General features: G+C 42.7%; 1 protein-coding gene across 1 annotated transcript; it reads right to left on the reverse strand.

The window, feature by feature from the left end:
• Positions 1 to 27,053, reverse strand: LOC145410160 (uncharacterized). Its single transcript, XM_080280358.1, has 5 exons — positions 26,898 to 27,053; positions 18,937 to 19,069; positions 9,441 to 9,573; positions 7,333 to 7,438; positions 1 to 111 (listed from the first exon to the last, which is right to left on the reverse strand). The coding sequence occupies exons 1-5, from the start codon at positions 27,051 to 27,053 to the stop codon at positions 1 to 3; spliced, it is 639 nt and encodes a 212-aa protein (XP_080136484.1).

Here is a 27,053-nt window from a genome sequence, read left to right on the forward strand (position 1 = left end):
CTAATCATTATCAACCAAAACATCAGATACAAGTGTCTGGAGTGTGGTGATGTCCTTCAGCGTGCTGCGGAGTTCAGCAGCTGTGCGTGTCACACTGCTGATGCGGTTATCCTGCAAAAAAAAACACATAAAACTCAGCAGAGGAATATTGTACAGTCACACTCTAGTATATGATGGCTCAGCATGTAATCAATCATGAGAATAATCAAAGAAAACTTATACCCAGTTTCAGGTTAACAAGAGCGAATATTGCACGTACAACTTTTTCAATGGCTGAGTACAGTGATCCCATGCAGACACACACCACCTATGCAAGCCAACAGTCATATGTTTTAACCAGGATGGCAGTCCAGTGTTTACATGTGCATCAAGACACCACTACTAATGCAAAATAACAGTGCATGCAAGTACATGACAAATAATGCTCTGTGTGTGTGTGTGTGTGTGTGTGTGTGTGTGTGTGTGTGTGAAAATTTAAACTAGTGGTAGCAGCAGCTTTGGTGATGACTCAAATCGGTCTAGGACACAATCCAGGTAGGTGACAGAAATGTTTTCTAATACTGTATTTTAGGTCTTTCGTGTGTGTGTGCGTGTGTGTGTGTGTGTGTTCTTACCTTACCTAATTCTTACCTAACTGTATCTTTACAGGAATGAGTCAAGCTCGTACTGTCCCGTGTCTTAAACCATATTTATCGTACATATCCTTAAATTTGTGAATTGTTTTGGCACACACTATTTCATTCGGTAGTGCATTCCATTGATCAATTGCTCTGTTTGGGAAACTGAATTTCCTTACGTCTTTATCACCTCTCTTCCTATGCAGTTTTTTGCAGTGTCCTCTTGTTGATGCTTCTCCATATGTTAAGTAATCATTTATGTCTATTTTCTCCTTCCCTGATATGCACTTATATAGCATTATCATGTCACCTCTTTTCCTTCGCTCATGTAGTGCTGGTAGATTCAGTTTATTTAGTCTTTCTTCGTAGCTTAGGTCCCTTAAGCTTGGTATCCATTTTGTAGCGGCCCTTTGAACTTTTTCAATCTTGTCTATGTGCTTTTTGAGATGAGGACTCCAGACTACTGATGCATATTCCAGGGTTGGTCTAATGAATGATGTTATTATCCTTCTTAGCATGTCTTCATTTATGTATGTGAATGCTATTCTCATATTTGCAAGCAGTGTATACATGTTCCGTACCTTCTCGCTGATGTGGTCAGCCGGAGATAGTCTGTTATTGATGATCACACCTAGGTCTTTCTCTCTTTCTGATGTGTATAGGGTTTTATTTCCTAACTTATAATCCCAATCAGGTCTTTCTCCACTTTTACCAAACTTGATTACATGACACTTGTCCACATTGAATTCCATTTGCCATGTATTACTCCATTCATGAAGTTTATTTAATTCTTCTTGTAGCTCTTTACAAGAGTCTGTGTTAGTAATTCTCCTTTGTATTTTTGCATCATCTGCAAACATATTCAGATAGCTCTCATTTCAAGTGTTACTGCTTATACCATTTATATACACTAAAAACATGATTGGTGCCAGCAATGAACCCTGTGGTACTCCACTAGTCACTTCTTTCCATGATGAGTAGTTTCCTCTTAGTACTGTTCTCATTTCTCTTTTTATGAGAAAGTCTTGCATCCAACAAAACAGTTTGCCTCGAATTCCTCCTTGATGGTACAGTTTCCATAAAAGTAAGTAAGTAAGTAAGTAAGTGTGTGTGTGTATGTGTGTGTGTGAATATTTAAACCAGTGCTAGCAGCGGCTTTGGTGATGACTCAAATCAGTCTAGGACACAATCAGGTAGGTGACAGAAATGTTTTCTAATATTTTAGGTCATGTGGCCCTTTACCCTCTCCCTATCCCCACTGACCCCATGCTAAATCAACCTCAGTATGCAATTTCTAGTTATGCAATCTGTTTTCACTTGATGTACCAGTAACTCCATCACATGCCAGGACATGACTGTAAAAAAGTTAAATAATCCTAACCCAATATCCCATGCTCAAAAATGGTACAAAACTTCAAAGTGAGGCTTTTTTTTTCTTTTTCAGGATAAAGAAAGATTATAAGAAACTGGGACCATTATAATCTTTCCCCTCCTAGTAAGATATAGAGTCAAGAACATAACTACCCCTAATACTAACGGTCTCTTGTTGCATTACATTACTTAAGTCACATTTGTTCCAATCAGATTGAGCCTGTGTAGGTTTATATCCAAGGGGTGGTTGGAGTTTATTGTTCACGTAATGCCACTCGGGGATGAGTGAGGCTGGTCACTCTCATCTTAAATGTTAGGCCCAATTTGCCTAGCCCAGGGCTCCTACACTCCTCATGGGGCAACATTGGACTGGATAATGGATGGATGGATTCTTGCACTGATGAACCATCATACTGGGGTTGGCCATTTTACACCTGATGTCTTCTAAGGCCTAGAAGTTCAATAAAGCACCACCACCACCATCATCCAGACCTCCTTTCCCACCCTAGGGCAGGGTGAGGAGTAGCAATGTCCAGACAGTCCAGATCTGCCCAATCCAAAGGGCCATTCTTCCATTCACTCACCATTCAAGCCCACGGAATCCTGGCTCTATCTGATACACTAAAACATTCAACACGTCCTACAGCTTCACATAAATGTGTCCGACAGAGTCAATCCGGATGCTGTCACGTTAAAAAGGGGTGCCAAATCCTTGATCATATGCTTCTCCTCACAATATTCATCCAGCCAGCTCGATCTCTTGTCAGTCCCCTAGCTTCGTCGACTTCCAAACCTCTCTTCCTCACACACTCATCCACCATATCCCTCCACCTTCTCCTTGGCCTACCTAGCCTCCTCCCTCCTTCTGATTTGCTCAGATAAACCTTTTTCACCATTCTATTGTTATCGATTCTCTCCACATGACCATACCATTTCAGTATACTCTCTTCAATTCTGGTGTCCACAGACTTCCTCAATCCATATCTTTCATGAATTACATTATTTCATATCCTATCCACTCTCTGCACTCTACCTACATTCTTCAGCAGTCCCAACACCACTGTTCTCACTCTTGACTTTTCATTTTCATGCCACACCACAGTCTCACATCCATACATTAAAGTTGGCACTAAATGGCAATGAGTTACTTGAGAGGAGCATGTGGAGTGACATGAGGGGACAGGTTGATGAATGAAGATGTGAAAGAATGTTGTGGGGTGGATGTGGATGTGGATGTGGTTGAGAAGATTAGGAGAAATACACTGAGGTGGTTTGGACATGTGGAGAGAATGGAGAATGAAAGACTGACTAATAGGGTGTATGTAGGTGAGATGGAGGGAGGAAGAGGGAGGGGTAGACCGAGGATGAGGTGGAGAGATGGAGTTGAGAGGTATATGAGGGAGGGGGGAATGAGTTGGGGGGAGGGTTGTTAAATGGTGGGTGACAGAGCGACTTGGAGGCGTTTTGTCAGCGGCCACCCTTTGTGGGATTAGGGCGTCGGCCTATTGATAGATAGATAGATAGATAGACTAAAGCTCCTTCATGTATGCCTCGTGCAGCTGCAACACTCTAGCCTCTGTTCTTATCAAGGCCTTCATAGCACCAGCTACTTTCCTTCCTTGTATCATTCTACTTTCCACTTCTTCAGCACATTTTCCTCTCTTTTCTGTCACCATACTACGGTATTTGAACTCTCTCACCAATTCCAATCTCTCTCCATTCACCGTAACATCGCACTGGGAATCACCTTCTCTCTCAATAACCATCACTTTACTCTTTTCTATATTTACTCTCAAGGCACAACACTCACAGACATCAGCAAAACTCTGCACTAGTCTACCAAGTTCTTGTCTGGTATTTGCAAGTAGTACTGCATCAACAGCATACAAAATATTTCAAATATTCCATCCATCACCATTCATTACCAATGCCATCCCCATCTCCATTACTTGTGTTTTTACTTCTCTCATCACCCCATCCATGTATACAGTGAACAACCATGGGGACATAACACAATCTTGTTGCATGCCCACACACTGATCATGAACCATTCACTTAGATGTCCATTTACCCTCACACATGCTTCACTACCATCATAAAGCTCTTGACGGCACCTAGTAGCTTGCCATCTACACCATACATGCACAAAACCTTCCACAATCCTTCTCTGTCTACTTTGTTGTATGCTTTTTGCAGATCTGTGAATGCCATAAACACCTTGTAGTCTTTCTCACAAGCCTTCTCCACTATCTGTCATATTGTAAGTATCAGATCCACACATCCTCTGCCACTCCTAGAGCCACCCTGTTCATCACTCACTAGGACTTCTGCTATCTCACTTACTTTCTCTATAATAATTCTTCCATATACCCTCCCTACCACACTCAATAAACTTATCCCATGATAATTCTCGCACTCATTTCGCTCACCTTTGTTTTTGTACAGGGGTACAATCAAAGCCTTTTCCCACTCTGCTGGCACAGTTTCACTTATCCATGCCTTCTTACATATCTCCAACAAGCACTTAATTCTGCTCTCTCCACGACAGTTAATCATCTCTGCATACACCTCATCAACCCCAGCTGCTTTCCCATTTTTCAGCCGATTCACAGTGCTCCTCACCTGTGTGGGTTACGTTTCCTGGCACTGCATTCCTTCTCTGCACATCCCCCAAACCAATCATGTTTACAGTGGCTCTGCTCTCTCTATTCCCTTTCATTAGACTTTCAAAATATTCTTTCCATCTGGTCCTTACGTCATCCCCATGGGTTAATAATCTACCACCTACATCCTTCACACCTTCTCATTTCCTTCCGCTGTCACTTCTACATTTCCGCACCTCTTTTCAGAATAACTTCCTATTTTCAGAGTACAGTAATCCCTCCAAGATCCGATGTAACAGAGCAAAAGGCATGTCCGGGACTTGGGAAAAATGCCCTTGTGACAGGTACTTATAGACTCCAACCCAACCTAACTTTGAAAGCCACCTAAATAACTCCCTACCAGACATGCACAGCACCTATTTAAGACCTATTCACACAAATAAAGGACAGAAACCATAAAATAAATGAAAAGGAACCAGAGAATGAGAAATTAGTAAGTGAGTATGGAAAATATTTAGCAGTGTGTAGGGTACTCATGACATGTACATGACCGTCACGAAGATTAACCCGCCTCCCCTATGGCTTTCACAGTGGTGAAGGTGCACTTGAAGCACATACAGTAATCCAGTGTTGCACCGCACTTAATCCTTTGCACTGTGAATTATAATTTCTTAACACTGCACAACACGATAAATTCCCATGCGGTCTAGTGGCGAGGTATTGCAGTTTATTCACTGTCCACCACAAAAGTGAGCACGTGGACAGCCATGGTGACGAGCGTGCAGTCAAGACGGTAGGTAGGCGGGAAGTGGGGACGATGCAGGGGCACTCTAGCAGACGTCGCCAGAACTATGCGCCAAAACACAGCTGTTCATCACCGCACGGCAAATTTAGAGTAGGGATGAACACATATCGCCTTTTTTTTGCATTTTGACATTTTTTGACCATTTTTAGACCCAAGCCCAAAATGTCCAGGACTTGGGGTGTCCGGGACTTGGGTGTCCGGGTCTTAAAGGGATTACTGAAGCATGCATTCGTTTTTCTTCCTAGATCATCATTTACCTTCTCCTTTTTCCTCTTCACTAGTCTCTTTACTTGCTTCTTGCTCTCAATATATTCAGTTCTTATTTCAATTGAACCCCTGCCCTGTAACCACTCGAGCCACTTCTTCCTCTCTTCCTCCACTGCTCTCTTAACCTCTTCATCCCACCATACCATACCTTTCGTCTTTGTTGTTACTCTTGCCACACCACACATTGCTTTAGCATTCCTAACTAAGCAATCCCTATATGCATTCCACAGGCTGTTCAGATTCATTTCATTCCAATTCACTGATTCTAACTCCTCCCCTACTTTGGTCCTGTATTCATCTGCCATTTCTCTGATCCTCAGCTTTTCGACTTTCTGTCTTTCTCCCTGACTGCTCCTCTCTCTCCTGGTCCACCTCACTCCTTTCAGCTTGAACTTGCATACCACAATCACATGATATGATAGACCTCCACATCGTCTTCTCACGGCCCTCGTATCAGCAACCACTCCCAGCATCGACCTCTCAACGAGCGTGTAATCAATCAGGCTCCTTTCAACACGATCCCTGTTCCCTCTGTACCGTGTATATTTATGTGCATCTTTGTGTCTGAAATATGTGTTACAAATGCACAACCTCTTTTCCTGACACATATCCTTCACTCACTTCCCATTATCATTTTCTCCTGGAACTCCATTACAACCCATTATGTTATCCTCAGGACCAGTGCCTACTCCTCCACTCATATCACCCATTATGATCACATTATAGCTCCTGGGCATTTCCCCCACTGCTTCATCCAGCTCATCCCAAAACCTGTCTTTCTCTCTCTCTCACTCCTGTCATCACACGGTGCATACACTACAATCACAGCCACTCTCATCTTCTCAAACTTGAACTTGACATACATACACCTCAAGCTGACACATTTGTAATCTCTCATTCCACTCTGCCACACCTCATTCATTAACAAAGCAACTCGTTAATTGCATCTTCCTCGCCCATTCACGACCGATCTTACACATTTCACACCCTCCCACTCCTCCACTTCACACCCTTTCATCTTTGTTTCACACAATGCCATCACAGCATATCTCACACTCTTGAACACATTCACCACTTCCACCCTCTTGCTCTCCTCATTCACACCTCTCACATTCCACATGGCCATGCGAATCTGCCCATTCGTTGGGGCACTGGGTAGGTATTGGGCACTCCGAGGCTCTGAGAAACATTTGCCATGATTGATTTTAGACAGGGGAATCTAGGGGACACCTAACCCAGCCAAAAACTGTGGTTATATGGTTACTACCCAGCGTAGCAAATGGTTTCCCGGGTACTGGAAACCGTGTGGCTTGTCGCCCAGCGTCGTCACCATAAGGCATCCCTACACTGAGTGAGTGGATGATGGGTGCCCCCATCCACCACTACCAAAACTACCAAATTACCTTCAAACAGTTCTTGGAAACTATTGGAAAAATGAAGTCTCGGATTTATACCAAGATCTGAAATTATACGAAAATCTCAGCCTGGACTTTGACTTTGTGGACGAGTTTCTAGCCTATGAGTGATGAGTGTAACCAGATATCACATTTCATTCTTATGGTAATATCTCCCAGGGACAGTGGCAGCTAACTTTTCGTTATCAACATATATGATGGAGATATATTTTTATGTATGTACTGTGTGTTGCATGAGAAGAAAGAGAACTTACCGATCTCATAAGAATGGAGTTATGCGAGTGTTCCTCCACCAGGGTGATGAGAGATGGGATACTGTTCATCACATCCACCAGGTCGCCTATAAGACTGATGAGGTCTCTGCCAGTACACATTTTGGAAGTATAAGAAGCCAGTATACTCAAACCTCGATATAAGGGACTAAATGGGGAATCAGCTTGGCCCTTACTTGAAAATGTCCCTTATGTGAAAATGTCTATTGTTTGAACACATATAAAGACAATCTTATTATGAAATGCAATGACTGTTTTGCTTATCTGACTTATTTATATGATTATGAATATTATTTTACAGGTACTGTAAAAAGAAACATATTAACGTTTCAAGCAGCAGGCTTTGTGAATGGTCCTGTCCGTTTCTCAGGTAGAAAATGGAGTCTCTTAAATCTGAAATCCCTTAAATGGAGGTCCCTTTAATCGAGGTTTGAGTGTATTTAACCACGGGAAAAAAAAAAAAAAAAAAAAAAAAAAAAAAAAAAAAAAGTGTATGAACAAGTATAGTACTATACTAATTTAACCATGAACAGGATTAACATTAAGAGAAAATAAATGTGGTAAATCAAGGTATCATCCACTCACTCGATGTAGCGTTGGGTGGCAGACCAAACGGTTTCTTGTAACCCAGGAAATCTTTTATTACTCAAAGGGAACTTGCAACCAATCCCTTGGGTAAAGGAGAGATAACACTGCCTCCCCTATTCCAGCAGGCAAAATGGAACATGGCAACAGGGATATTCCCCCACCCTTTATTCTTACACCTGGTAAAAGTTCAGAAAGTTTCAGGCCTAGGTCCTACACCCAGGGCCCAAGGAAAATAGAAAGGTTCATATGGCTATGTGGAATGTAAGAGATGCAACTGATGAATGGAGGATAATACTGGACTGGGTGATGAGTGGAATGAAGAGAACAAATGTAGTAAATGTGTTCATTGGTGCGAGAAAGGCTGTCTTCATACTATGTGACACTGAAATGAAAGAGAGTGAAGTGGTTACTGAAAGAGTCCAAAGTGTATTACGTTGTTTATAAGTGCATGTGGAGAATGTAAAGAAAAAGTTGATTTGTTGATGAATAATGAATGAGCACAACAAAGGAAAGATTATAAATATCAACGAGAGGATGTGAAGTGGTGAGTACAAGAGTTCAACGTGTATTAAGTCATGTATAAGTGCATGTGGAGAATGTAAAAATGTTGCTTTACAGATGAACAATGAACGGAAGAGAGCAATGAAAAATTATATATATCAAATGATGGGGAATGTTAGTTACAGTTTAAGATGACTGAACAGGAGTAGACTGTTCCATATGCACCCTGTAATAACACAGGGGTTGTCTCATAAAGGACTGGTGTATTGGTATTAGCATGACTGATAAATGAATAAAAACTATTCTGAAAGATGGAAAGTACTTTGAAAAGAGGCTAAAAAATGCAGAAATATGGGTGGGAAAGTGTGAAGGATGAAAGTGGATGAATACTGATAAACAGAAGTAAAGTAAGAAGCAGATGGAAAAAATATTTTGAAAGGTAATTATGGTGCTCCAATCGGATTGAGCCGGTGAAGCTTTATATCCAAGGGATGGTTGGGGTTATTGCTCACGTAATGCCAGTCAGGGATGAGTGAGGCTGGTCACTTTCATCTTAAATGTCAGGACCAACTTGCCTAGCCCCGGGCTCCTAAGCTCCTCATGGGGCAAGGTAGGATTGGATGATGAATGGGAATGATGAGAGCATGCCAGTAGTAAGCTTGGCTGGTTTGGGTGGTAAGCAGAGAATGAATGTCGTGCTGGAATATGTGACATTTGTAGAATAACAATATACCGTAAAACACCATCATCTGTGTGGGACTCGAACTTACCTCATCACTGCAGGTCTAGAAGATATGTGGCCATCATATAATTATGATGATTTTCTTTTCAGATTCACATATCCCAGCCTATTGCAGTGTGGGTGGTAATGAATTTAAGTACTTCCAGTCATGATGGCCGACAAATTATACACAGTTTAACAATAGGCTGAATAACATCGTAATAAAGCATCCTCATCTGTGCAGGGACTCCACACAGAATGAGGTGCATATTACACTAACTTGTGGTACTGGTGGTGCATTGTGAGGAAGTTGGTGATGAGCGGCTGCTGCAGGTGGTATATGAGCAGGTCCTTGTTCTCTGTAATAGAGCGCATGTGTACCTCGGCATCGCTACACCATTCCACATACCTGCCTGAAATGTGGCATGATCAGTGGAGGAGTAACTATTATACACCATCAACATCAATCATTGTCATCATCATCATCATCAATGAGCATCATCATCATCAGCCCAAGCTCTATTTCCTACCTAGGGATGAGGTGAGGAAGGGTGCAGAGTGCAAGGAATATGAAATGAGTTTGTTATTTGATTAGAGCTGCCATACGTCTCGATTTTCCCGGACATGTCCTGCATTTAGGTGTCAATATCTTCGTCCGGAGGGAATTTTAAAAATTCTCCAAAAGTCCAGAATTTCAGCTTCCATCACTTTTTCTCAAAAAATATACTACTGTATTAAACTCTGAAATGATAGAGAGAGAGAGAGAGAGAGAGAGAGAGAGAGAGAGAGAGAGAGAGACTTTCATTGTTTTCGTCAGCTGGTAAGTGTTGCCAACTCGGCTGGTTTAGTGCTAGCAGCTAGCTAAAATGTCCTGCCTTTTCCTCTTGTTCAGCCATGATTTTTTTTTTTTTTTTTTCATACCTAGTGCTGTTATAGCCATAAAATAAATGGTAATTGCACACAATTATTGGCTTTGTTTTCATTTTTACACTGTAGCATTTGTTATTATGATCTTATCCTGCATCTAAGGTATTGTTGCATTTTACAATCATAATCTTGCCAATTCTGTACTTTGCCTGTTTTCCAATATATTGTAAAATGATTAGAGAAGGTGCTCCAATGGGATAGAGCCTGTGCAAGTTTATATCCAAGGGATGATTGGGGTTTATTGCTCAAGTAATGCCACTCAGGGATGAGTGAGGCTGGTCACTCTCATCTTAAATGTCAGGATGATGGATCATGGATGGATGGATGCAATATAGTAGCACTGATATTATATACACACACACACACACACACACACACACACATATATATATATATATATATATATAAGGGTTTCATAATGCCAAAAGCCCAGAGTTTGTGTTGGGGGAAGGGGAACATGGCTTTCAGCGGAGGCTCCGGTATTTTGACTGTTCAGATATGGCAACCCTAGATTTGATCCATAACTAGATGTGCTCTACAGCTGCTAAAACCTAACTGAGTCTTCCCTCTATCATATTTTTCTCTTTTCCTGCTTTCTGGACCCCACCTAACTTCATCTTCGGGTGGGGGAAAAAAAGGTTGAGATGATGATGAATGCATGTACTGTACAATGATTACACAAAACATATGTAGTTATACAATAAACAGAAGATAACATCAACATCTGAAACGATTATATGGTAAGACACAGGATAATTTCATTATATGACCAAATATTTTATCTGGTGCCCTTTGAATGAGAAGAAATACACATTAACACCAATGAATGAACAAACAAAAGTATGTAACAGTTCCATACCACAGAAGCCATTCCCACTACATGTCACATTTCATGTCCCACCACATAATATCCCCAGTCCAACTCCTGACAGTGTTAACTATACACTGGTGTAGTGTAGCCACAACTATTCCTGACACCTCTGATAAGCTTTTTATTCTGAAAAATTTTCCACTAACACTTAAAACTCCTTCAGCACTGGGACAACTTTTTTTTCTTCTCATTTTTATTTTTTTTAAATTCCTGCTGTTTCTCAATACTACGCATGACATGATAACTGTGTTAAAATCCAATAAAGCTTTCCCATCGATAATTCTGAAAAACAACTGTTGTAACCTCACTAAAATACGAAGAGCTTGGGCCTGTTGTTAACCTACATCTGATCCTCAAACCTGACTAAACTGGATGAAACCCCTCCTGACATCTAGAGGCCTACACTGTACTGTATATATATATATACAGTAGAACCTCTCTCATTCGGACTATATGGGGGGAAGGGTTGTCCGAATTAGCAGATTGTCCGGACATATGGTATGTTTGTTAATTATTAACATATGTGGCATATGTCAACCCTACGTAACTGCAAAAGATGAAAGGATACTAAAATAACCAAACTAATCATGTATGATAGTTTTGTACTGCATAATTTACAGGTAAGGCCATGACAAGAAACTAGCCTACATTTTAAATTGTAGTAAGTGACTAAGGCCCGTGTAGGCAAAAAAATAATTTAATTAATTAACTGTAATATTTGGAATAAAAATAAAACTTATGTAGGCAAAAAATACATTGTCATCTTTGGCATATTGATAATACCCATATGGGCAAGAAGCTAATGTTTGATGTACAAGTAAAGCACATTTAAGTACAAAAATTAACCTACAGTAATCATTAAACACTGCAGAATATTCTGACCCATTTTTGTGTAAGCAAACTCCTCCTTTTAACACCTTTATTCATTGCGGAAGCTACACTTGCATTAAAGGGCATGGTAAGGAGGATTAACTTTTAAAATACAGCATAAAAATGTAAATGGTTGGTGAACTAGTTGATGGAACGAATGCTATCGTGTGTTTAAACAGGTGCCCATGTTGCGACCTAGCGTGATCCGAGACTAAACGAATGACGATCGCTTTCCGCGCCCATACTGAAAATGACTTTTGAATTACTTTCAACATATTTTTGGAACTTATTATTTTTAAATTTTGTCCAAATTAACAGAAATCTGGATTAAAGGGGTCCGGACTAAAGAGGTTCTACTGTATATACAGTAATCACTCTAATATCCGGACGCCCAATAACCGAACATCCCCACTAACCGAACCTTATCGTCCTGGGATCAAACATTCCCAAAATGGTCCGAAAATCCGAAAAAATTGGAAAAAAAAAATCGATTTTTTGCCGTCCGTAATTTGAACTTGCCGCGCGCGCCGCGTGAGAGCATTGTTTTGGTTCGTCATTCCTCCGACGTCCGATAGAGCGCCGCTGCATCCTCCCCACTTCCCGCCTGTCTCTCACCGCGACAAGATCTACGCTCTTCACCATGGCTGCCCACGTGCTCGCTTTTGTGGTGGTGCCGTACATGCTGCAAGGCCTCCTGCTGCTCTCTGCCCTACTCTTAGTGTGTGTGATGATGGCCCCGCCTCCTGAGAAAAGGAAGAGAGTGGTGTTGACTCTGGAGAAGAAACGGGAGATATTGGAGAAGGTTGATGCGGGTTGGTCTTCCTCTCGCATTCTCCGCGAGTTCAACCTGGCCCGGTCGACTTTGTTCGATATCAAGCGTTCCCGAGACAAGCTCATGCAGTACACGGCTGACTTCTCGTCAAGAAGCAAACGCAACATGGAGAGGAAGGTTATGTTTACCCCCAAGTATGCAGAGATCGACCGCTCCACGTTGATTTGGTATCGACAGCAACATGCAGCTGGTGTGATGGTACGTGGAACGGAGCTGAAGGCTGCTGCTGAGAAGTTTGCAAGGCTTCACAACGCCCTAGACTTCAAGGCATCCGAGGGTTGGCTCTTCGCGTTCAAGTTGCGACATGGCCTTACTAACCGTAAAGCACATGGCGAAGCATTGGACGCTAACGAGGATGGAGTTGACGAGTTTCGGCACAAGGTGAAAGGCTTGATCGACAGGGAGGGCCTCACTCTCGGTCAAGTCTATAACGCTGACGAAACTGGCCTATTCTATCGCTCGGTGCCAACGAACACTCTCGCCGATGAGACGGAGAAGCGTGTACCTGGCCGCAAGCTTTCTAAGGAACGGATATCTGCTTTGTGTTGTGCCAATGCTAACGGCATGCACCGGCTTAAGCCCGTTATTGTTGGCCGTGCAAAGCAGCCTCGGTGCCTTCGTGGGGTGATGGATGTCCTTCCTGTCGTATGGTACCATTCTTTGAAAGCATGGTTCACAGCTGTGATTTTCAAAGACTGGTTTCACCATCACTTCGTCAAGGAGGTCATACATTACCAGACGAAGACACTGGGAACTCCTCGCGACCAGGTAAAGGCTCTCCTTCTCCTCGACAATGCACCTGCCCACCCGTGCGACAAGGACTTGGTTGCTGAGAATGGCCGTATTAGGTGCATGTTTCTGCCACCTAATACGACTGCTCTCATTCAACCAATGGACCAAGGAGTGATCGTGGCAACAAAGCGCCTGTACCGTCGGAAGTTCCTGGACGAGGTGATGGTGGTTCTCGAGGACGAGGACGAGCGCAGGGAAGGACGTGACACTCGAGGCAAGCGGACTTTGGAAAACCTTCGCCGCTACAACATCAAGTCTGCGCTGTACAACTGGGCTAGTGCATGGAAGGAAGTCCCTGTGAAAACTCTTGAAAATGGTTGGTCTCGTCTGCTTCTCGGAACAGATGTGGAGTACGATTTCCTAGGGTTTGACGTGGATGACTTCCATGCACGGCTACGTACGCACGGCGACGATGTTGATGTGGACGATGTTCGTGAGTGGTTGGACGACGACGAGGGCGATCCTGGGTATCAGACGTTGTCTGATATCGAGATCGCGTCTTCGGTTGCTGGTGTCAGTCCCGAACTTGAAGATTCCGACGACGAAGGCGATGATGATGCAGACTCCGCCCAGCAGGACACTACTCCAGCCATCCCCAAGCTGAGCGCACTCCGGGAACATCTAGAGTTCGTCCTAGACTACCTGGAACACCCGGACTGCGACAGGGAGATGGGGCCCTTGGGACTCGTGGAGGAAGTGCGTGCTTTCCGGCAGCGCATCATCAATCGCCAGAATCGTCGGTCCTTGCGTCAGTCAACGATTGACAGTTTTTTCAGGCCCGTGACCCCCGCTGTGCCAAGCCCTCGTTCCACTCCGTTGCCTCCCCAAGACAGGCCCTCATGCTCCGAGCCACAGCCCAGCACATCAGCTACAGTGGAGTCACCGCTCGACGTGAGTTTGCGGCTGTCTTCAGAGTCTTCTGTAGTCGGTATGCCATCACCACTACCCACCGATGCACCCCTTGGACGCCTGCCAGTGATACTCTCGGGCTCTGACAGTGAATAAACAGCAAGAACTTCTCCACTAGACCACACGGGAATTTTGAGTGTTGTGCAGTGAAAAACGGTGTGTTGTGTTAAGGTTTTCAAGTTGGGAGAAAAGACTAAGTAGAAAAGAAATTTAACGTAACTAACCTTCTTTGTTTTGGCTTTGGAAACTTAAAAAACTTGGGAAAAGTTAATGTGCAACACTTAAATTTAATGGAACATTATTTGGACTAAAGTGAACACTGTGAAAAGAACGGACTTCTGTGTGTTATTGACTAAGTTCAGTGCAAGACTTCAGGAAGAGTGTAGTGCAAGTGCTTCAGGAAATCGTTCTTACTGTCAGAGTCCGAGAGGAGGCGGTTATTCATCGAGGTGGCCAGGGACTTGCTGTAAGTAGCCAAAATGTTTCATGTTGTACTATTTCCCATACTATATTTACCAGAATGTTTCATATTGTATTTTTTCCCATACTATACTTACCAGAAAGTGTCATACTGTACTTCTTTCCATACTAAACTTACCTCATGCATGTGCAGTAGGAATGTGTTTTTCAGAGTTCGGTTAGGTTCGGTTAGGTTAGGTTCGGTTAGAGTCCATAAGTACCAGAATGTTTATTAATGTATGAACATACTTCTAAACCCACATTTTATGTTTCTATTGCATTTATTTCAGTCATTTATGTGCCTTATTGGTGTGATTTGGGTGTTAAATAGGTGCTATGCATGTCCGGAGGGAGTTATATAGGTGTTTCTCTGTGTTAGGGTCCGTAAGTACAAGTCCATAAGCTGGGGCCCAATATCCGGACAAAACCAATATCCGAACCTACCGATGGCTCTATTGATCCGGATATTGGAGGGGTTACTGTATATATATATATATATATATATATATATATATAGTAATCCCTCTAATATCCGAATGCCCAATATCCGAACATCCAACCTAACCGGACATAATCGTCCCGGGATCCAATACAAGTATTTAAAAAAAAAAAAAAAAAAAAAAAAAAAAAAAAAAAAAAAAACAACAACAACGAAATTTTCCCGCCCATAATTTGAACTTGGCGCGCGGGGCATGGGACAGCTTTGTTGTGGCACATCATTCCTCTGATGTCCGCTAGAGCGCCCCTGCATCCTCCCCACTTTCCGCCTGTCTCTCGTCATGAGTGAATGCTCAAACTTCATGGCTGCCCACGTGCTCGCTATTGTGGTGGTGCCTTACCTGCTGCAGGCACTCCTGCTGGTCTCGTGCCTCTCCTTCGTGTGTGTGATGATGGCCCCGCCGCCTAACAAGAGGAAGAGAGTGGTGTTGACTCTGGAGAAGAAATGGGAGATATTGGAGAAAGTAGATGCGGGGTGGTCTTCTTCCCGCATCCTCCACGAGTTCAACCTGGCCCGATCTACTTTGTTTGATATTAAGAGATCCCGAGACAAACTCATGAAGTACACGGCTGACTTCTCGTCGAGAAGCAAACGCAACGTGGAGAAGATGATGATGTTTACTCCCAAGTTTGCTGAAGTCGACCGCTCCACGTTGATTTGGTATCGACAGCAACGTGCTGCTGGTGTGATGGTACGTGGTACGGAGCTGAAGGCTGCTGCTGAGAAGTTCGCCAGGCTTCACGACGCCCTAGGCTTCAAGGCATCCGAGGGTTGGCTCTTCGCGTTCAAGTTACGGCATGGCCTTACCAACCGTAAAGCTCATGGCGAAGCTTTGGATGCTAACGAGGATGGAGTTGACGAGTTTCGGCACAAGGTGAAGGGCTTGATCGACAGGGAGGGCCTCACTCTCGGTCAAGTCTACGACGCTGACGAAACCTGTTTATTCTATCGCTCTTTGCCAACAAACACTCTAGCCGAGGAGACGGAGAAGCATGTACCTGGCCGCAAGCTCTCCAAGCAACGGATATCTACTTTGTTTGTGCCAATGCTAACGGCATGCACCGGCATAAGCCAGTTATTGTTGGCCATGCAAAGCAGCCTCAGTGTTTTCCTGGGGTGATGGATGTCCTTCCTGTCGTCTGGTACCATTCTTTAAAGGCATGGTTTACAGCCCTGATCTTCAAAGACTGGTTCCACCGCCACTTCGTCAAGGTCATACATTACCAGACGGAGACACTGGGAATCCCACGCGACCAGGTAAAGGCCCTCCTTCTCCTCAACAATGCACGTGCCCAGCCATGCGACAAGGACTTGGTGGCTGAGAATGGCCGGATTAGGTGCATGTTTCTGCCACCTAATACGACTGCTCTCATCCAACCAATGGACCAAGGAGTGATCGCAGCAACAAAGCGCCTATATCGACGGAAGTTCCTGGACGAGGTGATGGTTATTCTCAAGGACGAGGACAAGCACGGGGAGGGACGGGACACGCGAGGCCAGCGGACTTTGGAAAACCTTCGCCGCTACAACATCAAGTCTGCAATCTACAACTGGGCCAGTGCATGGAAGGAAGTCCCTGTCAAGACTCTAGAAAATGGTTGGTCTCGTCTGCTTCTCAGAACGGATGTGGAGTACGATTTCCTAGGTTTTGACGTGGATGACTTCCATGCACGTCTACGTACGCATGGCGACGATGTTGATGTGGAAGATGTGCGTGAGTGGTTGGATGACGACGAGGGCGATCCTGGGTATCAGACCTAGTCTGATATCGAGATCGCATCTTCAGTTGCAGGTGTCAGTACCCAGCTTGAAGATTCCGATGAGGATGGCGACGATGATGCGGACTCCTCTCAGCATGACACACCTCCAACCATCCCCAAGCAAAGCGCACTCCGGGAACACCTAGAGTTCGTTCTCGACTACCTGGAACACCCGGACTGCGACAGGGAGATGGGGTCCTTGGGACTTGTGGAGGAAGTGCGTGCTTTCAGGCAGCGCATCATCAATCGTCAGAATCGTTGTTCCTTGCGTCATTCAACGATTGACAGTTTTTTCAGGCCCATGACCCCCGCTGTGCCCAGCCCTGGCTCCACTCCGTTGCCTCCCCAAGACAGGCCCTCATGCTCCGTGCCACAGACCAGCACATCAGCCACGGTGGAGTCACTGCTCGACATGAGTTTGCGTCTGTCTTCAGAGTCGTCTGCAGTGGGTATGCCATCACCATGACCCAGCAACGCACCCCTAGGTCACCTGCCAGTGATACACTCGGACTCTGACAGTGAATAGACGCCCAGAACTTCTCCACTAGACCACACGGGAATTTACAGTGTTGTGCAGTGAAAAAAACAGTGCATTGTGTTAATGATTTACAGTTGTGAGTGAAAAGACAATTTTTGAACTAAATTTCACATAAATAGACGTGTGTTTTTGCTTTGGAAAATGGTTATAAGAGTGGAAAAAGTTAAAGTGCACAGTGCAACACTTATTAAGTTACAATGGAGCATAAGTTAGACACGAGTGTGCACTGTGAAGAGAATGGACTTCTGAGTGTGAATGACTAAGTTCAGTGCAAGACTTCATGAACAGTGTACTGCAAGTGCTTCAGGAAATCCTTCTTACTGTCAGAGTCCGAGAGGAGGCGGTTATTCATCGAGATGGCCATAGACTTGCTGTAAGTAGGCAGAATGTTTCATACTGTACTCTACTGTATTTTCCATACTATACTTACCTCAAACACCTCATTTCACTCTTTCATGTCCCTTATTGGTGTGAATACAGTATGCTGTGTCTTAGGTGCTATGCATGTGCAGTAGGAAGGTGTTTTTCTGAGTTAGGCTAGGTTAGGGTCCATAACTACCAGTCCAGGAGCCAGGGACTTGTAAGTACCCAGAATGTTGAATATTGTATGAACCTACCTCAAAAACCTCATTTTATGCTTCTTTTGCATTTATTTCAGTCTTTTATGTCCCTTATTGGTGTGATTTGGATCTTAAATAGGTGCTATGCATGTCCAGAGGGAGTTGTATAGGTGTTTCTCTGAGTCGGGGTCCATAAGTACAAGTCCATAAGCTGGGGCCCAATATCCGGACAGGACCACTATCCGGACCTGCCTATGGCTCTATTACGTCGGATATTGGAGGGATTACTTTATATATATATATATATATATATATATATATATACATACATACATACAGTACAGTACATATAGGCTATATATATAATTTATATATATATATATTCCCTCCCATTTCTTAAACTTGATCCAGAGTTTCATCCTCCTCCAGCTCATTCTCTTTAGGTAAATGGCAGAATAAGACAATGCTACAACTCTACATCCTTTCCATGGCACTTATTTGCAACCAGTGCTATGTTCATGTGTTAATCACTTGCTACAGCTCTGAATGCCTATGAAGTGCCACTATCAGGCCAAATTAAAGAGCAAAAAGCAAAAAAGAGCATGTCATTTTTGACCAAGTAAAAGAGGAAACAGTATACAGTATGGTATGAAGCCCTCTACGCTACTGAATTTTACTTCCAAGCTCAGTATGATAAATGCAAAGATTCATTAACACATGCCATGTTATGGCCACACAAACAGTATCATGATGTGTCACCTAGAACAGTAGGGTGTGTAAGGGCTGCAGAGGCCTTCCTCAAGTTTGCCACAGAAAAACGTTCTGCTATGGACATCAGTTCATCTCGAGCTGTTGCTAGGGCTGACACATCATACAAAAATTTGTCCACTTTCTGAAAGTAAGAAAGTCAGTAATACTAGATTGAGAACTTCTTAACCCCTAAAAAGATCACAGTTCAGTATACAGTAGTGTACCCAGTATATCCTTTACAATGATTCTACTAAATAATCCACAAAAGTAAGTCAACAACTAGTGTGTGAGCTGAAATTTAATGCCATAGTTAGGGTAAAATACAGTAAAGTAATTAAAGCACCAACATGATGCACAATACAGATTTACCATCAGTATCTTGAAGGGGAGGAATGATGAAGTTCACCATATTATAACCTGAAATACTTATTTACTGAACAAAGCAATAATATTATATGAGCTTAAAAGCAATGACAAGCTGAACAAATTAAACACAGGAAGGTACATGTATGAAGTATGACACACTCATTAGTTACCACTAATGTAGTACAGTTTTCTAGTTTGTATTGCTGTTCTGATTAGTTATAACAGTTACCCCTGGCTATGTTTACCTACTGATATTTAGCGGGGTATAAGAAAACCTCTTGCAGTGTACCCCCTCCTAGAATGGTGCCAAACACTTCTTTGCTAATGATATATAGAGTACTCATATCATACCATACGATGGCTTGGAAGTGACACTATTAACAGCACAGAAAATAAGCATGTTCAAACCCTAATAAAACCTAACTAACCTCACCTAGTCCATTAATGAAAACGAGAACATACTGGTATAATTTTACCCACTCTCAACTGGGCAGATATGTTGACATTCCTGGTCCTGGTGCTGCCGCCTAACAGTCTTCCTGAGAACTGATGGGACTTTAGAGGACCCATAACCAGCTCATGCTTAATTAAGTTAGACTAGGTTAACCTTGTACTGCTTCCTTGGTATTTCATAATGGGGTACCGGTAGTGAGAAGTGAATTTCTTGTAGTGTTCCCACTTTTGAGTGTTCTGCTCTATTCCATACAACTAAGTCCATCATACTGTGACTTATGGATAATGTGGATGCTGTTACTGCGTGTTTTGGAAGGGAGTTTCATTCATTTATTACCTGAAAGGAGAATCACTTCCATTTCATAGTGGTCCTCCAATGTCCTGACCAAGCGAAGTTCTGGATGGTATCCACACAGATTTTAAGTACTGTACTACTCAGAGTAAAAAATTCTGAGAAGCGTATATTCTCAAAACCATACAAAAGATGTAGACTTCAATCACATCCCCTCTCTTCCTCCTGACCTCAGTGTCTGCAGGCCTAAAGCCCCACAGCAGGCTTCACACCAGATTTCTGCCACCTCTGGTATCAACTTGGCTGCCCTATGCTGAACTTGCTCCAGCAGCTTAATGTCCTTGCCCAGGTAGGGGTACCGTAACTAATGTCTTGTGTAGGGGAAGCAGAGCCATGTCTTTACTGATAAATGAAAACTTCTTTTTATAATATCCAGCCTGCTGTTTGCTCTAGATGCTATTTTGGCAATAAGTGTTGACAACCTGAGATCCAGTGATATAATCATACCAAGGTCCTTCTCCACATATGACTTAGCTAGCACAAAACTTCTTATTGTGTAGAGAGAATTGGAGTATGGATGGGGTATTTGTGCAGGAGTAGGTGAGAATGAGAGGGCAAAGGAAGGAGTATGTATAGTTGTGAGTAAAAGATGGAAGAGGAGCATAAGACAGTATGGATCAGTTGGGTCAAGGATTGTGTGGGTAAAGTTGAAAGTTGGAATACAAATGTGGGCGATTGTGTGTGTGTATGCGTCAACGCAAGATCGTGCTAGAAGAGTAAGAGAAGAGTTCTGGACAAATGTAGAAGTGTGCATGGAAAAGTTTGAAGGAATGAGAGAGTGTTTTTGATTGGTGAATGAATGGTAAAGTATGGAATGTGAAGCTGGATGGAAGAGTTGGTGAGTGGGGTGTGCCTGCTGAGATAGATGAGAATGGGAGTGCGTTAGTGGACATTTGTGCTGGGAGGAGGTTGGTGATAGCCAATACCCTCTTCAGGCATAAAATGATCCACAGGTATACATGGCGAGTGATGAGAAGGGTGGGTGGTGAACTGAATGAAAGGAAGGAAATGATTGATTATGTGTGTGTGGATGAAAGGATGCGAAGATGTGTAATGGATGCAAGAGTTTATAGAGGTTGGGGGAGTGGACTTTCTGACCACTACTTGGTGGTGGCCAGAATTAGAATTCAAGTAAGATGGAGGAATAGAAGAAGAGAAAGACGAGAGGAAGGAGTAGTTGCAAGGAGAGTGGAAAGGTTACAAGAGGATGAGAAAAAGGCAGAGTATAAGAGAGAAGTTGAGGAACGATTGGGCAAATATGAATTGGAGCAGATGGGAGACGTGGAAGGTGTGTGTAGGATATTTACAGAAGAAATATGTGCAGCATGTGATGTGGTGTGTGGAAGGAAGAGAAGACGGAGGGGGGTGCAAGGAACAGCGTGGTGGACTGAAGAGGTGAAACAGGCTGTGGCACAAAAGAAGAAAGCATACAACGAATGGATGAGAAATAGGGGCGTGGAAGAAGTTGAGAGGCGCAAGAGAGAGTTATATGTAGAAAGAAAGAGAGAGGTGAAAAGATTTACTATAGTAAGAGAGAGTAGGAAGAGAGTGGATGAGGAATTTGGAAGGAATTTGAGTGTAAAGTGGAGGGACTGTAAGAAAATGTTCTGGAAAGAGGTGAAAAGAGTAAGACATGATGGAAGTGAAGTTAACAGGGGAGTGAAAGATAAAAATGGTAGATTACTAGTGGAGAAGGGAGAAAAAGTGAGCAGATGGAGAGAACACTTTAAGGAATTGTTGAACATAGAGGATGGAAGTAATGCGAGTATAAGTGGCTGGGGAATGGCTGGGAGAGGGAGGGAGGTGAGAAGACAGGAAGAAATCAGTAGGATAAAAGTTGTGGAAGCAATGAAGAAAGTTAAATCGGGGAAAGCCCCAGGAATTGATGGAGTGTGTGGTGAAATGCTGAAGAATGGGGGAATGATAGTAATAGTATGGATGTGTAAGATGTGCAGATTGGCCTGGGAGGAAGGTAGAGTCCCGGAGGATTGGAAGTCAGGTATAATTATTCCCTTGTACAAAGGAAAAGGGGAAAAAGAAGTGTGTGGTAATCATAGGGGCATTTGTCTTCTTAGTGTAATTGAAAAAGTGTATGGTAGGATACTTATTGACAGAGTTAGAGAAAGAACAGAGAAATTAGTTGGAGAAGAACAGGGAGGCTTTAGGAAGGGAAGAGCTTGTGTAGATCAGATATTCATTCTTAGATCTTTAGTGGAAAAGTTTCTAGAGAAGGGAAAGAAGTTGTATGCGGCTTTCATGGATTTGGAGAAAGCATATGACAGGGTGGATAGACAAGGATTGTGGAAAGTGTTAAGAATATACGGAGTAGATGGGAAGTTGTTGAATGCTGTGAAGAGTATGTACGATGGTGCTAAGGCTGCAGTGTGTGTGGATGGTGAACTAAGTGAATTTTTCTCTTTGAAAGTTGGGTTGAAACAGGGATGTGTCATGTCTCCATGGTTGTTCAATCTGTACATGGATGGGGTAATAAAAGAGGTACAAGGTAGGGTAGTGGATGTTGGAGTGGTCCTGGTGAGAGAGGATAGTGTTTGGAAACTCCCTGTACTGTTGTTTGCAGGTGATACTGTGTTGTTGAGTGAAGACGAAGGGGAGCTGCAAGGCTTGGTGGATGAGTCTGGGAAAGTGTGTAAGAAACGGAATCTAAAGGTGAATGTAGGGAAGAGTAAAGTGATGGTCTTTGAGAGAGGTGAAGTCACAATGTACAGCGAGGTTGGATGGTGAGGAATTGGAAAATGTGAGTACGTTTAAGTACTTGGGTAGTGTGATGAGTAAGGATGAAGGTTTGGAGGGTGAAGTGCTTGAAAGGGTACAGCAGGGAAGAAAGGTTGCTAGTTCTTTGAAAGCAGTGATAAGAAACAGGGAAGTGAGCATGGAAGTGAAAAAGTTACTACATGACAGTATTGTGATACCAACTCTAACGTACGGAAGTGAAGCTTGGACGTTGTTGGAAGGACACAAGTCAAGAGTGAGAGCAGTGGAAATGAGTTATTTAAGAGGAGCCTGTGGAGTCACATGGAGAGACAGGCTGACGAATAAGGATATAAAGGAGCGTTGTGGTGTTGATGTGGATGTGATAGGAAGCGTTATGAGGAACACACTGAGGTGGTTTGGCCATGTGGAGAGGATGGAGGGTGAAAGACTGACGAAGAGAGTGTATGTCAGTGAGGTGGAGGGGGGAAGAGGGAGGGGGAGGCTGAGGATGAGATGAAGGGATGGGGTGGTGAGGTATATGAGAGAGGGGGCTGTGAGTTGGGAGCAGGGCAGTGAACTGGCGGGGGACAGGGTGACTCGGAGGCGATTTGTTTGTGGCCACCCGAAACGGTATTGAGGCGTCTGGCAATAGATAGATTTTTTTTTTTTTGCCAAAGTGAATGGTCTTGCATTTCTCTATTCTGGGTTTACTGAGCTGTTAGATTATGATAGTGTTGTTGTTTTGTATTGGTCTAGGCACAATTTGTTACCTTTTCCTGCTACTGATAGACTATTCTGAATCATCACAAGCTCAGCCTGGTAATAACTGCTGCAACTTTTCAAAACTACACTATTGGTAAATCTTCACTTTTGGGTGTTCTTAGCTTTCATGGTGAAACAAAGTTTTTCCAACGATCTCATATATGAACCTTACAATTTGGCCCATCATTTCTACCCAGGATGCTTTATTTGCCAATAACAGATATTAATCTAACCTAACCCAGCCTGTTTGTAAATGGCCTTTGTGTTGTACACTACACTTGACCCTCCATTTGCCGGACTAAAAGGGGAGGGAAGACCAGTCCGGGAACCCCCAAAGTCTGGGAATCGCAAAAGTCCGGCCCCACTAATACTAATACACCAGTCCTGTATGAGACAGCCCTAGCATGTATTCAATGTGGACGGTGGGTGTTAGCACCGGAGTGGTGACATGTGAAGGTGTAGGAGGACTACTGGGGCTTGGAATAGGTCACTGCCCCCAAGAAATAGGCCCTGAAGCCTTTGCCCAGAGTCGGACATGGGGGGGGGGGAACATTCCCCGTACTTTTACCATATTTTATCCGAAATCTCCAATATTCTCTGGCAATTATTCCAATATTCTAGAGCATTCTGGAATGTAGGCTACCTATACCAAAATAACTAACATACACAGCACATAAAATAATAACACGGACACAATAACATAAATATAAATGCAGCACATACTGAAATAACATAAATATAAATATCAATAATGACACAAGTGGGAAGGAACTGGTGGAGAGAAGCAAGATGGTGCCCATGATGCTTTTCATGTATGAAAATATCTTTTTGTTTGTACGTTACAAATGGCCTTTATCGAGTCTAAACCTTGCTAAAATTATACTGTGTTGTGCAGCAGACTGCATATAGTTTTATATGAGGGAATAATGGCCGGACTTTTGTGACAATCCCAGACTCGTATGGGCATATGTCAGGCATCTGATAATATTGCCCGGCCTCAGCCCATGTCTGTGAAATCCGAAATCTGGGAAATGGAGGGTCGAGTGTATATCCATTGTAAGCAAAAATTAATATTCTATGGGAATTAAAGTTGATCTCCATAAAAAATGTGGCAGAAAGTGGGATCAATGATATCCTAAATAATCAATGTAGCTCATGATGTTCTGCAGCAATTAATATAACAGGTATAATCTGAATGTGCCTAAGTTAACAGTACAGTACTGTACTGACTATGGAATGTCTATCTATAGTCAGACGCCATAATCCCGTAAGGGGTGGCCATTTGACTGGGTACAGTAGTTGTTTTATGGGAGAGGGGCACTAAGCCTCCGCCAACCCACCTGTTTACACGTAGAGTACAAGTATGGGTTAGTTATACGGTTACCAACTGGTGATGTAAATGGTTTCCTGGCTTACAGAAAACCATTAGACTTATCACTCAATAAAAACTACCTGGAAAAAAAAAAAAAAAAAAAAGTGAACGGAAAAATGGGAAAAATAGGAAGAGAGAAGGGCAGACACGGAAAAAGAATGATAAAGGTGAAGGAAGAAGTACGCAGCACTACATCAAGTGAGTGGATGATGGTTGCCACAACCTACGAAAATATTTCAAACGGGCAATAGATATGACACCCTTATTACTGTGGGATACAATCAGCTAGAATTTTGCAACAAGCACTGTCTGGTTTACTTCACACAAAGGTCAGTATTCTTGTCGGTTAAGGAGGCTAACACCTCTAGATGCAATTTATTTTCCTTATTACTCCTTACTCTCATATTCTGCACTATACAATTCCTTCTAACATTGCCATAATCTGCATAAACGATGTACAGATTTATATGAACCAGCCATAACCAAAAATCAACTGCAAAGGAAAAGGTGTTAGGGAGCTTCCTTAACCGATGAGAATGTTGACTACAGTGTGCATATACCGTACTTTTTCTGACTGACTGTACGCAGTGAAACAGTCATAGAACAAATACCATGTCAGGAAAAAACGATATATAATAAAAAACATTAAAAGTCAAATAATAATAACAGCTAATAATAATAATGATACCGAATAGCCTCTACATTCAAAGCAGAGAGAGAGAGAGAGAGAGAGAGAGAGAGAGAGAGAGAGAGAGAGACTGACTGCTCACTTCAAAATAATACAATTTAAGATGCCCAGACACATCTTTGGCTCTGAGTCTTAACCCCTAGATACAACAGTCCATGGGGACGACAGCCCCAGGTAGAATTCTAAATGTAGCCAAAAAAATGAAATTATTCAAATGAGCTTGTGAAGTGCCTTTTCTGTGCAAGTGGATGAGAAGGTATCTGTATCTGTGAAAAACAGCTGACTAGACCTATGTTTTGTGCTGTAATATGGTGTTGCTTGTCAAAAATATCTTAAAAAAAAAAAAAAAAAATTGACCACAGTCAAACATTGTATCTAAAGGGTTAAAGGAATCAGATAATGTTTACAAATCCATATTACCAAATTCCTAAGAAATAATGGTGTGAATCAATTTGTTGCACAGTTCTAAGTCAACTTTCTTCTGCGATATTTCTTCCGCAAAGTTAAACCAAGCGAGATAACGTGGGGTCTCTAACATGTGCCTGTGCTGGCAGTTTCCTTAAGTTTGGTCCACTAAAAAAAAATGCATTTTTGTTACTTGGTGGTGCATTATGGTCATGCGGTGTACTTTTGTTTTCACTGGTGCACAATGGTCCTGATTCAGCCAGGATGCTGGAAGTGGGTCTGTGCATGTTCTCAAATTTTAAATCAGTCAAGACGGACTCCACCAACAACTTAGGGTAAGACTGGAAATTGGTCTTGGTTAGGCTGGAATGACACAGACCTAGGTTCAGTTAAGGGGCATTTGGGTAAGTTCATGTATAAAATTGCTCAAAGTTCATTTGTTTACTCATTTTCACTATAAGAAAAAAAAAGCTAAGTTGGAGTTAATATTCACAAAACCCTTGTGCCACATTAGACTTCACAGTATCTTGCTTACACTTTATTATTTTCCAGAAGAAATGTCATAGAAGAAAGTTAACAACTGTGCAAAGAATTAATTCCTGTTATTATCCCATATCAATCTAGTGTTATGGTTTTGTAAACATTTACCAAAGAATCTCTTGATGCTGTCCAGAGGCATGTATCTATGAAAGCATGCAAAATTGTTGTGGCTACAACTGGTAGCCAATCTCCTTTGATAAAGCTAAATTATAATTAATCATGATTATTTCTTGAAGCTCAACTTATTGCCATCATGAAACACCTAGACTCTTTTATCAACTAGGCTACTTTTTTAATTCTTCAATTACAACAATTCATACCTCTGCAAAACACTGAGTTTCCTCTATAATCTGTGATCCATTGGTGGTGTTTTGAGAGTCACTCTCTTCACTCTGGTCTGTGTGAAATGGCTTAATTATTTCTGCCAGGCCATCATAGGCAACCACTAGGTCCTCTAGGCCCACCTCACTCAACAT

Source organism: Coenobita brevimanus, chromosome 84, assembly GCF_032717465.1.
Source record: "Coenobita brevimanus isolate Jiangsu-jjx chromosome 84, ASM3271746v2, whole genome shotgun sequence".
Lineage (NCBI taxonomy): Eukaryota > Metazoa > Arthropoda > Malacostraca > Decapoda > Coenobitidae > Coenobita > Coenobita brevimanus.